Source organism: Fulmarus glacialis, unplaced genomic scaffold (genome assembly GCF_000690835.1).
Source record: "Fulmarus glacialis isolate BGI_N327 unplaced genomic scaffold, ASM69083v1 scaffold13813, whole genome shotgun sequence".
Lineage (NCBI taxonomy): Eukaryota > Metazoa > Chordata > Aves > Procellariiformes > Procellariidae > Fulmarus > Fulmarus glacialis.
This window is the reverse complement of record NW_009202386.1, coordinates 1-18397: the sequence shown is the minus strand read 5'-3', so window position 1 is coordinate 18397 and position 18397 is coordinate 1. Positions and strand designations below refer to the sequence as shown.

The 18397-nt window shown below is 37.1% G+C and overlaps 1 protein-coding gene across 1 annotated transcript in view; it reads left to right on the top strand.

Annotated features, from left to right (window-relative positions):
- LOC104069279 (sister chromatid cohesion protein PDS5 homolog B) overlaps positions 1-18109 on the top strand; it is a gene marked incomplete at its 3' end in the record, with an annotated part of 45236 nt that extends 27127 nt beyond the window's left edge. The window contains exons 15-19 of the mRNA XM_009574263.1: positions 842-978; positions 6921-7044; positions 12851-13055; positions 17493-17607; positions 17977-18109. Coding sequence (XP_009572558.1) covers positions 842-978; positions 6921-7044; positions 12851-13055; positions 17493-17607; positions 17977-18109 — 714 coding nt within the window. The remainder of the gene's footprint in view (positions 1-841; positions 979-6920; positions 7045-12850; positions 13056-17492; positions 17608-17976) is intronic.
- Positions 18110-18397: the final 288 nt, after the last annotated feature.

The window sequence follows — 18397 nt, the reverse complement described above, 5'->3', positions numbered from 1 at the left end:
TTTTTTATTTTCTCTGCTTGCATATAAAAGGAAAATGAAAGGACAAAGGGATTCAAATACTAAACCAAACTTAATCTCCAAATTCATGCTTTATTTTCTCTAAAGAAACCTGTGAAATTATTCAGTGTTTCATGATAGCTGCTGGATTCTGCAGACTTTTAGAAGCTTGCCTCAAAACACTTGATGTTTCCAGTGGCAAAAGAGAAGTTATCCTAAGTAACAAGCTTTGAGCGTTTTCTTTAAATAGCCATGAAAGAAATATTCTTTTCTGGGACGTGTTATCTTAATACAGGTTCGTACTCTAGCTGTCAAAATGTCTATGAAGTGGTTTTTAATTTACATGTGTTAAATAAATTTAAACACAAATATTACTTATATAAATAAAGAATATTTAGGGATTGTTTAAGCACAGGAATTATAAGAATATAGGAAGATGAAAACATGTTCTGCTTTTTGATCCAGTAACATTTTCTTAATAAGTATAAATTGTTTTGCCTATTCCACAGTGTTTAATAGATGTAAGGTCAATTAAGATAATGTTTTCACAGGACAAAATATGTGTTTGTTTAGTGGAAGAAACCATTCAAACTTTAACTAAATGTTGTATGATTTTTATTTGCTGTAATAAATGCTTGAGCCTTTCATGAAAAGTTGCTGGCTAGTGGGAGTACATCTACTTATCTTTTAGTATTTAAATGATGTTTTGCAGCCTTGACGGGCTTATGTTTGTAGCAGGAAAAAGCACTTGGGAAAATACTGTGTGATTAAATTAAGGTAAAGATTATTTTAAAAATGAGGCTCATGGTGTGATTTGATGTCTGCCTATCAATTTTTTTTTCAGATTCAGGCCATCAAGATGATGGTTCGATGGTTGCTAGGAATGAAGAACAACCACAGCAAGTCAGGAACTTCTACTCTGAGGTTGCTAACAACTATACTACACAGTGATGGAGATTTAACAGAGCAGGGGAAAATTAGGTATGTAACAGATGGTAACGTTTTGATGTCTGTGATGATGCGGTGGAGAGAGTTTTAGTCGAAGTAGTACTTAAACTATTCTGTTAGACTGCTGAACAATTTATACATCTTATTTTGTAAGAACTAATGGTAAGCTTGGCTGGATTCCTTCGTAAGTTTGCAGAGTCTTGGGTTTTTTAACACTGTAGTTATAGCTGTATTTTAATGGTTTTATCCTCTTTGTTTTATCTCTTTCTTCAAAGAGCCATTACTCATGTTGCAAGAATAAACTGTGTAACTTCGTCTTTCCCATTGAAAATTGGTTTTAATTTTTTATGCAGCTTGCTCTTCCTGATGTACCAATTGTTGTGTATGCCAAAGACTGATAGGCAGGCTTTCTAATAAAAAATAATAGCATGTTGCAGTAAACCAGGTGGGAATAGTTAGTACATAAGACATTTCTGCTTGAAGGTAGACTTTAATCCCTTGAGGCCTCTAAAGTGAAAGGAAGAGGGAAATGCGTGAAGAGGATTAAGTCTCAATAAATAATTTACCTTTTAGGTGATCATTAGACAACTTACTTGTTTTTCGGGGTATCTTCTTAATCCTCTGTGGTAGGGGAAGTGACAAGTTGTCAGCCACTATTGCTTGCCAAACATTGAAAATTTATGTCTGCAGAAGCCCTAAGGGCATGGGTGGATTGTGCCAGTAGGAGTAAAAAGGTTTTAATTTTAGGGTGGAGTTTAATGTTATACAGTGATTATGCAGATAGAACCTATGTTTTGTATGCAAAATTGCAAACCTGAGGTTTGTCTAGTATGTTATCTTTGTAGCACTTACTTTCTTAAAGTTCCTTGTAAATAACTGTTTCATAGTTTTAAATTCTGTAATATGACCATTCATGGCAGATTCTAAGGAGTTAAGTGGCAGTAAGTTAGCTTTTCAGCATAACTTCTCAGAACATTTTTAGTTTATGTGAATAAGCTTGTGAATAGATCAGTTCTGTAGGTCCTGTGTGTTTTCATGCTTGGAGTGATGATTCCTTACTGTGCATGTTTTAGAAATTTAATTTTCCCATTCTTTTTGTACTCAAAACTATAAATAATAATAGAAACTGTATATAATGTTGTGGTCAGTTCTCCATTATTAAAGTTAATGGAGAACTGGGGATACTTTTAGGGAAGGGAGAAAGCTGCCGTGACATGTAAAGGCAACCCCAGAGCTTGGAGCTCTGCCTGGGGATGGATGGTGAGCCAACTGAGAGCTTATGGGTTGGGATTAGAGCAGACTGGTATGGGTGACATTGTAGTGGGTTCTGCGGTAGGCCCCCTGACCAGGAAGAGGAATGGATGAGGCCTTCTATAAATAGCTAGAAACAACTTCATGTTTGCAGGCCTTGACCCTCATGGGGCACTTCAACCACTCCAATACCTGCTGGAGGAGCAACACAGCAGCACAATGCAGGTGCTTCTTGGAGAGCATCAATGACAACTTCCTGACACAAGTGATAGAGGAGCCAATGAGGAGAGGTGCTCTGCTGTACCTCATACTCGCCAACAAGGAGGGACTTGTTGGGGGTGTGAAGGTTGAAAGCAGCCTTGGCTGTAATGACCACAAGATGGTGGAGTTCAGAATCCTGAGGGAAGCAAGGAGGGCAAAAGCAAGATCACAGTGCTGGACTTCAGGAGAACAGACTTGGGGCTCTTCAAAGATCTGCTTAGTAGAGTCCCATTGGATAAGGCCCTGGAGGGAAGAGGGGGCCAAGAAAGCTAGTTAGTTGGTATTCAAGCATCGTCTCCTCTAAGCTCAAGAGTGGTCAAAGTAGAAGGTCAGGCAAATATTTCAGCAGACCTGCGCAGTTGAGCAACGAGCTCCTGGCAAAACTCAAACACAAAAGGAGGGATTGAGAGCAGCCCTACAGAGAAAGACTTGGGGGTGCTGGATGTGAGCTGACAATGTGTGCTCGCAGCCCAGAAGGCCAACCGTATCTTGGGCTGCATCAAAAGAAGCGTGGCCAGCAGGTCGAGGGAGGTGATTCTGCCCCTCTACTCTGCTCTGGTGAGACCCACCTGGAGTACTGCGTCCAGCTCTGGAGCCCTCAGCACAGGAAAGACATGGACCTGTTGGAGCGGGTCCAGAGGAGGGCCATGACAATGATCAGAGGGCTGGAACGCTTCTCTTGTGAATAAAGGCTGAGAGAGTTGGAGTTATTCAGCCTGGAGAAGAGAAGGCTCCAGGGAGACCTTATTGCAGCCTATCAGTACTTAAAGGGTGCTTATAAGAAAGATGGGGACAGACTTTTTAGCAGGGCCTGTTGTGACGGGACAAGGGGGAATGGTTTTAAACTAAAAGAGGGTCAATTCAGACTAGCTTTAAGGAAGAAATTTTTTGGATTTAAATCCTAAAAGGATTTAGCCTTGCTCTAGGTTACTCTGCTTGAGCAGAGAGGTTGGGCTAGATGACCTCCAGAGGTCCCTTCCAACTAACTATTCTGTGACTCCCAGTATTGCATTTTGGGAAAGCTCCAAGCTGCAAGGAGGGCAGGTCTCCTTTTCTCTGTTTGTGTGAGCTATACCGCCTACACTAATAAGTACTCTCAAAACGTGAAGCAGAGAAGATGTTTCAGGCACATTAGTTCTGCATGGAGCTTGCTGGTATCTCGCTGACGCTTCCTGACCTTTATTCTTCACCCTTTGAGAATGCAATGAAGAGATCTACTTTCTGGCAGTGCTTACTGTGTCCCTACTGTGCAAATCTGACACCGCTCCTTCCAAATTAGAGTAAGCTTTGGAAAGAGTAAAATTGTCTGTTCAGTACAGAACATACTCTTTTAAACTGTACTTGATCTGATGTCATTCTATGTAGAGTCGTGGCTTGCATTTGTCTTTTAAACAATGTATAATTTGCTAAAGATAATTTAATTAACTGAAAGTGGCAGGGTTCAGGAGACGTTTGACCTCATATAGGCCGTTAGTCATGTTGTAATCATCTCGGTGTTACTATCCTCATCAGCCGTAAAAATGACTCTGTCCCCATGCCTCTTTAAATCTACACAACTGTGTACTACTTTTCAGTGACGGTGTAAGGGAATGGGATTTTTTTTAATTTCAAAGCATAGTTCAGCCTAGAGTGTCAGGTGAAGGCAAGGTCCCACTTGGAAAACAAATAAACAAATCCCTACTCTTGTTCATCCTTCTCACTTTGAAGTAGTAGGATTGATGACACTGTTGAATTGCTTTTAAGACAACAACTGATTGCTTTCAGATGTTAGCATATGTAGGTTAAATTCACCAGTGTCAGATTTTTTTAATATTGAATTTTGTCAATAAATAATATCTCAACTGTCCTTTCCAGGTCTTTATTTTTCATTTTATAAGTCATAAACAGTCCTACAAATTTAAAATTCAAGATAATACTAATTTTCTATTTGTGGTTAGGTAGAACAGCTAAGTTGTATCTTGCATGTCTTTGTAGTAGGACTTTAATTTTAATTTATTCTAAGCATAAAATAAGAGTATTTCAGTATCAGAGGACACTAGCTGTTGCTGAAAGTATTGATATTAGATATGAACCTGAATTGAGATTTTTCTGAAATGCTATCTGCATTTTCCTTAAACTGAAGCTTACGAAGAGAAAAATTACTTTAAAACTTTGGAGTTTAGAACTTCATAGTTCTGTGCAATAGATAATTTGCTACACCATCTGATATGCCACATTTTCTAAAGACACTTTATTCCATGGAACATGGAAAATGCTTAGAAAATCGAACACTAGCATTTATCCTCTGGTATAGAAGAAAAAATGTTAACTGCTAGTTTGTAAAGTGAGAGAAGATGGTTATGCATCAGATATGTTTTCATGATACATTTATTTGGATTATCTTTGTGCATCCCACAACCTTAACTAAGACTGTCTTTTGCACTTGATAACATCTTTCCATGTGGTTGCACTTTTGTTCTCATTTCAAACATCTGATCTTCAGCATAGTATTAGCACTCCTGAAAACAAATGTCCAGGTCCCTTTTGTATCTCTTACAGAGCTTCTAAAGGACAAGGACATCCTTGGTACTAATTTTCAAAATTATTAGAAGTAACCAAAAACTACAATTATATCATACAGAAGCTTTTATTTCAGCCCTAGTAATTGAGTGTTTTGGGATAATGTAGATTAAAAGGCTTTTGGCTATAACAATTTGATCAAAAATAAATCCTCAATTAAGAGTTTCTTCTAAGATAACCCTTTTGAGGAGTAAGACAGATCTGATTTTCATCTTCAGCTGTAAGAATGATATTCACAACTGACACTGTCATCCTCTTCCTTCCCACAGTGTGCACACATGCTTTGGGTATTTCTGTGATACATATACTCTGTAAAGATTTGGCCAACTTTTATGTGAAATACCTTTGATTCAATTTTCAGAATTAAATGTTATCACTACCAAAGCTGAAGAAGATTGAAAGTTCTTAATTTTATCCTTTCCTTTGGCTCAATCACTCTGTACTTGTAAGTCATTATTGCTCAATTGTCACTGAAGTGCAAAAATTGAATCTTTATTGGGTTCACTTATCACAGTAGATGCAATTTAAAGTGAAATTTAGCATTTAAGAACTAGATGTTACCATGTTAATCTTCGTGTCTTGTTTGAAACTTGGTGCAGCTTTTGTCCTGTCACTTGGTTGCTCATGATCTATTTGGGGTTTTTTTTTTAGATATTGTGGTTTCTATAAAATACTGAAGTGTGTATGAAGCCTGATTAGATAAATTTTAAGGCTTAAGCTCTGTAGTAGGTGTTTTTATCATGCACTCTGTGCTTAATAATGGCTTTTTATCTCATTCTTTAAATGCTTTGTACAGTTTTCATGATAATGGATTTAAGACTAGTGTTTTGCTCTTTCTAAGGATAAAGGGCAAATGATTAAGAAGTTAAACAATATTTGTCCTGCTTAAATGAATAATTATTTCTAAATAAGAATATGACTTGATTCCTGCTCCAAGTTATCAAAGGAAAAAGCTGTACTTACTACTTCTGAATAGAATTCATTAGTGTTTTAAGTGAGAGATGCATAAAACTTCTTAATTCTTTTGTGTTTGACCTGAAGAAAGGCAGAAGTAATACTTAACTGAAATAAATTTTCTAAGAACAGTGAAAGCTCAACTAAGTTTATTAATGCACACATTAAGTGGATATCAGTTTGCAAAGCTCATGAGAAGATGCTTTTGATATTCTGATAACCTTTGTAAATATGATTGTAGTTTACAGAAAAACCCATTCATCCTTTGATATGAAAATTAGCAAATGGTTGGAGTGTTTTGCTAGGTCGGAGTGCAATTTGGGTGTGCAAGTCAAGTAACAATATTTTCAGCATATTGAAATTTTTTTCCACTTGCTAAATCCTTTTTGCTATTGTCTTAAAAATACAATTCGCTTAGTCACCTATCATAATATCTAATCTATCTTAATTTATGTTGACTTGCAGCATGGATTTTGAGCTATCATTGCTAGAAAAAGTTTGGCAACTTTGGGGACTAGAAATGGGCTACTTCTTTGGCAGGAACCCCTTGCTGAAGGAAAACCAGCATGCTGAACAAAAGTGTCTTACAGGCTATATGAGGTCTCTGAGGGGCAATTTGGACTGTGCTGGTCCAGTGCACGGTTAAAACTGTTTCACACCCATGTGGAACTTTTATGAAGTTCCAAGGAATATTTTCATTGCTAAGTTGGGGCAAGGTAACAGGTATGTGGTAATAGGCTGTAAAATGTGGTCACATGGAAACTACTTTTGGTTTGAAGTTACTTCTGTTGATTTGGGGGGGTGGGGGTGGCGAAGTCCATGGAAACTTTTCCTTCTTTTTAAAGTACCTGTTTTTCAGCAACGCAAACTTATTGGTATTTAATTAAGTCAAATAATTACATAATTTTTTACTAATTAACGTTTTCATAATCTATGTGCTTGTTTTTCAGTAAACCTGATATGTCTCGGTTGAGGCTGGCTGCAGGGAATGCTATTGTGAAGTTGGCACAAGAACCTTGTTACCATGAAATCATCACCTTAGAACAGTACCAGCTGTGTGCGCTAGCCATAAATGTAAGGAAATTAGGTGGGACTTGTGGGTTATCAGCAAATATGATATGAGTATATATGTTGTTTGTTCTGTATGTTGTCTATACTTCTGCTTATCTGATTTTATGCAAAACGTTCAGCCTTGGCATGAATTTATTTTCCCACTACATAATCCTGAAAACTGATTTTGAATGAGAATTAGATCTATAGTACTGGGCTGCCCAGTGGGGGAATGCTAACTTGAAGTAGTGAAATGTTAGAATACTGATAAACCAAGGAATTAGTATTGATTTAAAGTAATACCCCAGCTGCATTATGACGTTGTTAGAAGTTGAAATGAGATGATATAAAGTATGTTGGACTGTGGTGACAACAGTGACCTTGGTAGAGAGATAGAGATCCTCTCTGTTCCTGTCTTGTAGACTTAGCAAATTCTACAGAAATTGATTCCCACCTCAAGAGTAAGGAGATCATGGAGGGACTTATGTGGTGTTACTTATGTAACTGCTGATATTCTCCTGATTTTACAGAAGTGAAAAAATCCTCTGGAAGGAATCCCTTCCAGAAGGTATCTTCACTAATAATGATATTCCATTCTAGACTTTAATTCCTGTGACTGGCTAAAGCTTTAAAAGCTGCAACCCATTTTAAATGTCAGAAGATTTGAAACTGGCATTTAATATTAGAAAATACAAAGTACAGCTCCTGTGTGGGTATTGTTTATTTTCATATAGAGTATCTTTTTAGGTTCTTAAGTTGTTTGGAGTTGGGTACAGTTAGGCTAGCAAAGTCATTCATATACCAGAGTGAGACAGTCTGTATTAGGCTTGTATATTGTTTTAACAATGTTTATGTGGGTTTTAAGCTTCTGTGTTCCTATGGAAAGGAGCCATGACTCAGTTCCCAAATGCTATGAAAAACAAGAGAAATGGAACAAAACTTAAAATTACTTAAGCAGATGAAATCTAACAAAAATGCAGCAGAAATTCAGTAGTAATAACTGAAGGTCTTTACACCCAAAGTGAGAACTGATACTTTTCAGTCTTCCTATTCCAAAACCTAATAGAAATGTCAGTCTTGTGTCAAGAGTTGTGAAGATTTTTACAATTCAGAACAAAATTAGCAGAGAAGAAAATAGCCACTTACTTTAATGACAAATAAGATCTGTCTCTGTTCCTGAAAGGATACTTTAGCTGGATAATGTCATGCCAGACTAGCCTTGCCAATACAGTATTTGCATGTTCTGTTTTATTCTGATCCCAGTGATCAAAATCTGTTCATTTCTTCAGTCACTTCCCTCCTGTGATACATTTTTGTTTTTTGCAAATGTTAACCTTGCAGTTCTCCTCTATCAGAATTTGCCTTCATTGTTTTGATTTTCTTTTCAATACTTTAGGTGCAAGCTCCTTGCCCTCCACTTTATCAGTGTCTCACTTTCTTTTTCGCTTCTTATTTTCCAACTGTATCAGTCTTAACTGTTTGTGGATATTGATAACATGTGTTGTAACCTTTTTTTGCTATCTTTGGGTCTAATGCTTACCTCTTCTCAATTTTCAGAAGGGAATTTTGGGACGTGAGATTTAAATTAGAAGAACATTATAGGGTCATCAACATTTATAAATAAGTTAGTGTCACATATTACTATAGAATCAGAGAATAGTTTGGTCAGAAGGGACCTCTAAAGATCATCTCATTTCAACCCCCCTGCTATGGGCAGGGACATCTTCCACTAGATCAGGTTGCTCAAAGCCCCGTCCAACCTGACCTTGAACACTTCCAACGATGGGGCATCCACAACTTCTCTGGGCAACCTGTTACAGTGTCCTACCCCCCTCACCATAAAAAATTTCTTCCTTATGTCCAATCTAAACCTACCGTCTTTCAGTTTAAAACCATTGCCCCTTACCCTGTCACTACAGGCCCTGGTAAAAAGTCTTATAAGCCTCCTTTATATATTGAAAGGCTGCAATAAGGTCTTCCCGAAGCCTTCTCTTCTCCAGGCTGAACAACCCCAGCTCTCTCAGCCTTTCATCATTGGAGAGGTGTTCTATCCCCCTGATCATTTTCATGGCTCTCCTCTGGACCTGCTCCAACAGGTCCATGTCTGTCTTGTAATGGGGACCCCAGAGCTGGACGCGGTACAGCAGGTGAGGGTCTCATGAGAGCAGAGTAGAGGGGCAGAATCACCTCCCTCGACCTGCTGGCCATGCTTCTTTTAATGCAGCCTGGGATACGGTTGGCTTTCTAGGCTGCAAGTGCACATTGTCGGCTCATGTCCAGCTTTTCATCCACCAGTACCCCCAAGTCCTCTGCAGGGCTGCTCTCAATCCCTTCACCCCCCAGCCTGTATTGATACTGGGGATTGCCCTGAGTCAGGTGCAGGATCTTGCACTTGGCCTTGTTGAACTTCATGAGGTTCACATGGGCCTTGAGAGAGAGCCTCAAGCCTGTCAAGATCCCTCTGGATGGCATCCCTTGCCTCTAGTGTATCAACTGCACCACTCGGCTTGCTGAGAGGTGTACTCAATCCTGCTATCTGTGTCATTAATAAAGGTATTGAACAGTACCGGTCCCAATATTGACCCCTGAGGGACACCACTTGCTACTGATCTCCATTTGGACATTGAGTTTTCGACCGCAATTCGTTGGATGCAGCCATCCAGCCAATTTCTTATCCATCAAATAGTCCATCTATGAAACCCACATCTCTCCAATTTAGAGACGAGAATGTTGTGTGAGACTGTGTCAAAGGCCTTGCAGAACTCCAGGTAGATGACATCAACTGCTCTTCCCTTATCCACCTATGCAGTCACTCCATTGTAAAAGGCTACTACTAGACTAGTCAGGCATGGTTTGTCCTTTGTGAAGCCATGTTGGCTATCTGTAATTGCTTCCCTGTGGATATCCACGTGCCTTGACATAGCTTCCAGGAGAATTTGTTCCATTTCAGTATCACTTTTGTCACTTTTTCTCCTCATTTATTGGTATATTTCTTTGCCTTTTGTGACTTTCTTACTTGTTTACTAGAATTTAGATTGTAAGCTCTGTCAGGACAGGGATTCTGCCTTTACTTTTCTCTGCAGCTCCTAATGGATTTTAAATACTTACGAATAACTTTTCTAGATCTTCTTGAGGTCTTCTGCAGTTTCCTTTCCCTCTGCCAGGCTATTGAGTTCAGATCCTCAGATGCAGAGTAACCATAATGGTTTCAGTGACTTCTGCACTTATAAGTGGTACTGTATTAATCTCCTATGGAAACCATCTGTATATTTGTTTTTGAGATATTTACATATGTACATATGCATACATATATGTTTATGCTTAGAATGTTTTGTATTGGAATCCATTTCTTGATGGTAGACACTGATTATTCTAAAAGTTTATTCATTCTTAACAGTATCAAGTTTAGCCACAAATTAGGACATTCAAGAGATGTCAAGGCCAACTCTAGTATTATGTGATTTAATTTACAGCAATTTTTTTTTAAGTGGACAGATCGGGAAGCAGATTAAACAAAAGGAAAAGCTTACTTTTTAAGGTCTGTAATGGTTGCACAGGTTCTGCTATGGCTCTGTGCTGGCTATTTTTTTTTTTTCCTCTGAGACTGCCATTTTGTAATGTGGAATGATTAGAGCACAGAATACATAATTAAGTGTTGTTGTTAATTGCTGTATTAAGGTTGCACTGGTAAACAGAGACTTTGTGATGATTAAATGCATGTAGTTTTAGTCATTTTAAAATTAGTTATGTATGTGTTTGGCCAAACCTGTAAGCTCATCAGCAGTTAAATTCTTTGATCTGTAGAACAAATTTTGATGTCAGCAGAGCTTCATATTGAAATAGAGTAGAAAATAATTGAGCATAGTGTTAAGTACTAAAGTGTTTAACAGGCTTTAAGACCAGATTTAAGATCTAATAAGCTTTGCTGTTGAAAATGCAATTTTAACTGTATTTAGAATAAATCTTTTAGATTGCATAAGTTTCATTTGTTAAAAAAAACCATCCCAAAGCTTTTTCAGTCTCCTTTGTCAACTCTGAGAGTGTTTGAATTGTTTAAGCAAGTCTTTGTCCATTTTCAAGAATGAGTTGTGTCTGAGGGGCTACATGCTGTTTGTAAATAGTTTTTAAAAATACTTTTAAATGCTGAACTTCTGATGAATTGGCATTAAATTCAGAGAAGTAGATACATAAAATTGGGCTAATGTATGGGTTTTATTTGTATGCTACAAAAAATGTAGAACTTGGTTTAGTTTGGTCCCCCTTCTTTTCAGTGAACTAGTGTAACTGAGCTGAATGTAAGGTTATTCTCAATATTAAAAGATAAAGAAATAAAAATCATTCCAATTTGTGCCACACAACACCATCAGTAACAATGAACTATACCTTCCTTTGTCCTCTGAGTCAAGGAGGACATGCTTCCTTGTCTGTATACCAACTAGGCACAGGTCTCTTCTAAGCTTTCCAAAGGCTTTAGACTTAGGTGATGTTACTGAGCAGGAAAAGAGGGTTATATCTTAGCCTTCTGCTGCAGGCTGGATTTGCTATAGAGAGGCAATAGTAGGTCTCACGATTTGGGTTTGTGGTCTTGGGTTGCTTCAACTCTGGCTACAGCAGGCATTTCAGGGTTTCAGTCCATAGAGGAAGACTATGGCTTGAAGCACAGAAGGGAAAATGGGCCTTGATGAATTTCTTCTGGATTTAATTTTTGGGTGGGGGGGAGAGGGAGGCTTGTTTTATCTAATACATGATCTCTTTTGATGCCATTTGCAAATTTAGCAGAGTCAATGTTACGAGTGGCTAGGATTTGTCTCTGCACTTCCTGTTGGTTGATAGCTGGAAACCCTAGGTTGATAGCTGGAAGCCCTTTTCAATTCTTTCTGGTTTCAAAACTGTCATTTGACTAAAATAGCTGTTTATTCCTGTTAATGTTTTTTCTTCATATTTAGAGTTAACAAATCTTTCCTCTTGACCTTATTTTTTGGGAGCTTAAATATGCGAAGCTGTTTTGGTGGCCTTGTTTATCTTATGCTTTTCTCATTTTCTTGTAATTGTTTTCTGCACCTGCTTCTGTTAACCTTCCCTGGCCTGTGTTACTAAATGGTTTATGGTATATTGAATGGTGTCTTAAAGTATGTCGGTTATTTTCATACAGAGAATTTCAAAGTTCATATCTTTTCTGGAAAAACGTTGCGTAATGAATTGTAGAAGTACATATTATTTTCATAATTTTACTTTGTGTTCTTTGGCAACTATTAGACACGGGTTATTCTCTTCTGTGGTCTGTCATAGTTCATAGGTTTCCACAGTATAATGGAAATGAAGTACTCTCTTCAGTGTTTGACCTTATACTATCTGGTCATTCTGTTGCCTTTTAATTGGTTTCTAATATTAATGGCTTGATGAAAATTTGTGAAATCGCAGTAATAAAATCAACACAGTGGTTACTGGTGGCTAAACACTGTTTCAGTGCAGATCTTTGACTTTGGCTCCACAAAGCAAGTAGTCCCACTGTAAACAATTTCATTAACTCCATGCCTCAATACTATGCTAAATTAGGCCTTAAGTCCTGAGTGTGATATCTTCCTGTACAGTTTCTGAACCTTAACTCTTTTCCTGATCTTAAGGGAAGCTTCAACTGATTAATTCAATTTAATTGCTCTGAATTGCCATTAAAAAACATTCTTATAATTCCTATGTTTCTGTGGCTGCAAGGACTGAAATTGATTCTGGCATCTTTACCCAGGCTTCCATGTTTTATTTCACGGTCTATATTACTTTTGGAAAAGTTTACTGTTACCTTTTTTGTTTTTGCTTTTTTTTTTTTTAATAGGATGAATGTTACCAAGTGAGACAAATATTTGCTCAGAAACTTCACAAAGGCCTTTCTAGACTACGGCTGCCACTAGAATATATGGCTATTTGTGCACTGTGTGCAAAAGATCCAGTGAAAGAGAGAAGAGCTCATGCTAGGCAGTGCCTTGTGAAGAACATAAATGTCAGAAGGGAATATCTGAAGCAACATGCAGCAGTTAGTGGTAAGAGAATAGAAGTCGCTTTTTGGTACAAGTGCTATAGTTCAAATGTAAATGTGAGTAGACTGTGAAAATACTGATGGTTTTCTGTTTTTATACATAGAATGGCTGTAAATTTCACTTAGAGATATCTAATGAAAACTGAAAATAGAGTCCAGATTTTCTTTTGAATTTTTTAACAAGCATTTCTGAGATCTTTCAATTTTGTTAAAAGCTGTGCAAATGCTTATGCCTAAGTATGTTGGAAGTGAAGTAGTTTTTCAAGGCAGTTATATGTACTGTTTGAACTTAATGGTTAATTATGTTGTAAGTGAAGTGACAATGATTAATTTTACTTCAGTAATTAATAATATGTAACCTTAATGACATAAATGCTGTACTAAATTAACTGTCTTTGCGCTGCTATATTGAGTAGCTTCTTATCTTGTCTTATGCTGGCAAAGGGCTATATTTGTAGGCACTTCAGGATGAGTTTATGTAATTCTTTCTTCCCAGTGACAGCAGTCTGATCATGGGAATGCTTTGTAAATTATTATGGACTAATGTTAGCTGTTTTTCTTTTATAAAATAAGTCCTTTTCCCTTTTGACTTACTCAAAGCTACACACATACAGTATGACAACACTGATATGTAGTCATAGGAAAAAGTAGACCTTAGTAGACCTCTTTTTTAAAAGAGCTATGGGCATTTTGAATAACAGTTTTTGAAAGTTTTATTTCTTTGAAATATTACTGATGGTTTGGCCTTTGTGAAATGAAGGGGATTTTTTTCATCTCGTCTTAGGATAGACCAGACCTGTTTTGTGAATCTGATTTCTCAGATGCTGTCAGATAACTGATTTCCTTCACAGACTTTATATTAGCCATGTCAGTCTGTCTGTGCCTTAGTCCCCTTAGACTTTAATGAGAGAATAAGTCTGCAGAGAAATCCTTTTGTGTATTGTTAATTAGACTTAGAAAAAAAGAGTGGTGCTTTTCTCCGTCCTTGATAACATGTAAAAAAGAAAAATCTATTGAGCAAACACTTTAAGTCATTCTAAGACTATTCCTCTTGAAAGTTGAAAACTTGTTTTAGTTATGTGGGAGGAAAGTATAAGAATTCTCATACGATAACAAGTAATTGGTGACTGCCTAACTGTATTAAGATAGATGCTGCAAAGTTACTATCAAAAATCTGTGGAAGAAATGAAGAGGAGCCTAGGTGTGTGTGATTCTCTTTATCCAGTAGGACCTCAAAGTGTGTCTGACTTTTTTTTTTTTTTAATTTGTTCTTGTTGTTGTTGTTCAAAGGCTTACCTTGAGTGATGCCATTGATATGATATGTACTATAATCCATGAGGAGTCTGGATTAAATATAGGTTGCAGGATTTTTTGAGGATTACAATGTTAACTTTGTGACATTCAGATTTACCAGTCTGAGCTTTTAACAAATAAGATGTCTTGAGCTTGTTTACATCTTAAAAAAATCATTATTTCAGTAGTACAGCTGAAGCTCGGTTCTGGGAAGATCATACTGTTTAAATGCCTATGTGTCTCCCTCTGTCATTCTCCCTACTGGCTGTGCAGTAACTCAGGGTAGTAATGACGATAGTACCTCCTTTGAAAAGCGTCCACAAAAAATGAGAGCTGAGAATCTGCATGTTTGACTAAAATGCAGCTATTTTTCTGAATCTATAAACGTGTGATTTTGTGATTTGTTTTTTCTTGAAAACTTGGTACAGGTGAGGAGGATATCTTCCAGATATTTTGGGGTATTTCCGCATTTGTTGAAAAGATGGTAAACTTCTGTATACCTTGCCTAACGAAAACTTCCTAAGGACTGGTACCAGACAGTAGAATGCCTCTTTCCTCCCCATTGACCTTTTACAGGCTGGCAGGAATTACACTCAGGCCTCTTAAATTCAGAGTGGAAGCCACTCAAGAAGAGACTTATTTTGATTGTGTATCTGTTACTAGTTTCATATGGGTAGAGACTTGTGTCTTGCATAGGAATCTGTTTTTTAAGGCTGGGCTTTTACTTTCAAGTCAGTAAGTGGAAAAATTACAAGAGTAAAGATGAATTTTTTTAAGTTTCTTTCCTAAATGCTCATAAAGGCCTGTCATGAGGATTTTTGGCACATTCTAATTTCAAGTGCTGGTAGTTCATGTCCGTAAAGCCACCCCACCTTTTGGGTTGTGTCTGTCTTCATTAGAAATGAGTATATAAATACTATTTTTTGTCATGACGGGTTATATATAATACGTGTCGCTATTTGTCCTTTTCTTGTTTTGTCTGGATCTGGTTCACTTTGTTTTCCAGACCTGGTTGGAATTATTACTATAGTTATATTAGGAATTGTACAAGGCAGGAAGTTAATGAAACAGAGTTCATGAGCACTTGATGACCATTCTATTAAAGTTGCTAATTAATACAAATAATAGCAGCTTGGTTTGCCTGGGACATGTCTAAGGCAAGCCAATTTTGCTAGTGTTCTGAAATCATAATTACGTTCTTTTTCTTCTCTGCCACATCTTTTTTTTTAATTTAGTTACGCAAACAGCTGCTGGCTAAAATGCAGGACAGTGCTTGAAGAAGGATGCTTTTAAAGTTAATAGTGGAATGTCAATTGCAACACATTAAAAACTGCTTTGCAAAGTAAACTGGATTTCAATTACATAAATATAACTTGAAACGGAAAGAAATTGGGTGATTTTATTGTTTCTTTCAAACCTTATGATGGCTTACAGTCTATGTAGTAGAGATACTACTCTCGTTAATTAACTGCATCAACTGCAATGGCTGTCTAAAAGTGTATCCCTGGAACTTGACAGCACTATGATCTGTGGGCCTTTATTAATTTTGAACGCTTTCCTTGCTATTATGAATGAATCAAAAAATTTTATGTAGGCTGTGCATAATCCCTATTTATGCAGAACTTTAAGAATGGGATAGATTAAGACTTGACTTATGCATGGCAATTATTTAGTTAGTCTTGTGAAATCTACAATAATGATGTATTTTATTTGATGTGCACAATATTTGTCAAGCACATCTCATATGAATGCATATATTAGAGATAAAAATGTCAGTGTTCTAATGTATTTTAAAATAGTTTTCAGATATTATTATATATAATGATTTACAGATGTTTGCACTTCTTACTCATAATCTAATATGGGACAGGTAAAAGCTTACCGAAAGAAGATTTTCCAGACTTGGTCATGTCTTTCATGACCCCTCACTAGCTCAAAAATGTGATTTTTCAGAAGCAGAGCCAGGAATTTCCCTCCTTCCTTCACATGTACATTCAAGTGTTTATCCATAGGCATGTTAATACTGTGACTTTTTATATTTGCCACAAGCACTCGAGGTCAAATGCTTGTACCGTAGTAATATACATAGAATACTAGCATGCCTTCCTTGCCTATCGTCCTGCCTGTTGCACAGGGTACAGGTTTAATAACTTAGGTGTGCTGTGCATCCTCCAGTTCCTCTCAGTCATTAGGCTAAAGAAAGCAGTGTGGACGTTTTCTGCAAAATGCTTTTTGACTTTTTGTTGTCCTTGGGATATGACATTTTTCATTCTGATTTTCATCATCAAACTTTGAGGTGCTGAAGTTCACTCTGCATAGTCTTGGTTAGTTCAGGAATTTGTTTGTTGCCTTATGGAATGTGTATTTTGTGATTTTAAGTCTGAGAGGGCCTTTGGCAACAATCCTTACTTTTTGAATCCCCCAGGAAGACAGGCCATCTGACTGTCATGATAGGAAAGACTTTCTCCTGCAGTCCTTGCTTAGAACTACTTACAAGTCTCGGAGGATGCTAGAAAAAGTTTTGAATGCTTTGAATGTCATAGTTCAGTTGTGCTGCTCTGTTCAAGTGGGATTGAGCCTTTCAAACTCAGTCCACTCCTACTTTGTTATAGCTTTCATGTTACCTCCTATCCCTTCTTTAAACATGTAAGGTAGGCTGTGGGTTTGGAGAACAGTGCAGCAATTTGATTGCAAAGCCCCTGCAAAGGGCATTTCTTTCTGTTCTGTTGGCGGCAAGGCTGTACACTGCAATGTCAACAGAAAGAATAGTAGCCTGCAATTTTGCTGGTCTCATATCTTGTGGTTAACATGGATTTTGTGATCTATCCTCACTTCTGTTTTTCAAAGTCTTTCAGAATACAGGCTTTGAAACAAGGAAAGGATTGGGAGTAGGGCGTGACTGTGCAGCTGTATTCTCAAGGTAGCTAGAAAATATGCAGCCCTGAGTGAGAGATACTTAAAATCTTAATTTTTGCATGCATGAATCATCTGCACATCAACCATGAGATGCAACATCATAAAGAAATGATAGGTCCACATGTGCCTATACTTTATGTATGCTGACCTTAAATTTTGCTCTTTCCTCTGTAGTAGAAAAGGATATTTCTTAATGTGTAGTCTTCTCATGCATCTTTCTTCTGCTTTTCAGAGAAACTGTTGTCACTTCTACCAGAGTATGTCGTTCCTTATACTATCCATCTTCTAGCTCATGACCCAGATTATGTCAAAGTCCAGGACATTGAACAACTCAAGGACATTAAAGAGTAAGACTACTTTTAATAGTGTTATTTCTAGGGTTAAAACATTCTAACTTTATTCTAAGTGAAATTTTAATTCGTTGTGGTACCTGATACACTGTCAAGTGCACGTAATGATGGCAGTTATTTCTGTAAAATACTGTGAGAAATAGTATATATGCTTTTTTAGTGCTCTGTGATATCTTACAGAGGAACCTTCACTTTCTGCTCATCCTACCTTCATTTCTTTTTCCCTAAAGAATTGGTTTCCCAGAGTTAGACTGGTTCAAAGTCATAATACCAGTAAAACCTGGAGTAAACCACTTTCTCAGATGTGCTTTTTTAAAGAATTTCTTTTGCATTTTATGCATGAGGAGTACTGCATTTCTCCTTTAGGTGCCTGTGGTTCATACTGGAAATATTGATGGCTAAAAATGAAAACAACAGTCATGCGTTTATCAGAAAAATGGTGGAAAATATCAAACAGACTAAGGATGCTCAAGGACCAGATGATCCAAAAATGAATGAAGTATGTGATACTTTTTGATTGGAAATTGCATTTAATTCTGGCCTGCTTCTGGAAATGAGTTGCTTTTTGTCTACACACCAACTTTAAAATGTCTTTCAATAGAATTTTATGTGGGAGATGAGACTTTGTATATTGTAATGATTATGTTTTTTATAGTTTAGATGACAGTTATTTTCCTGTGCTTGAGCAGATCTTGCACGTTTACAAGGGAGTTGTAATAGTTTGCAGTCCTTCTGTTTCTGTCTCAGTAAGATTATTAAATGCTAACTTTAAATATATGTATATTTT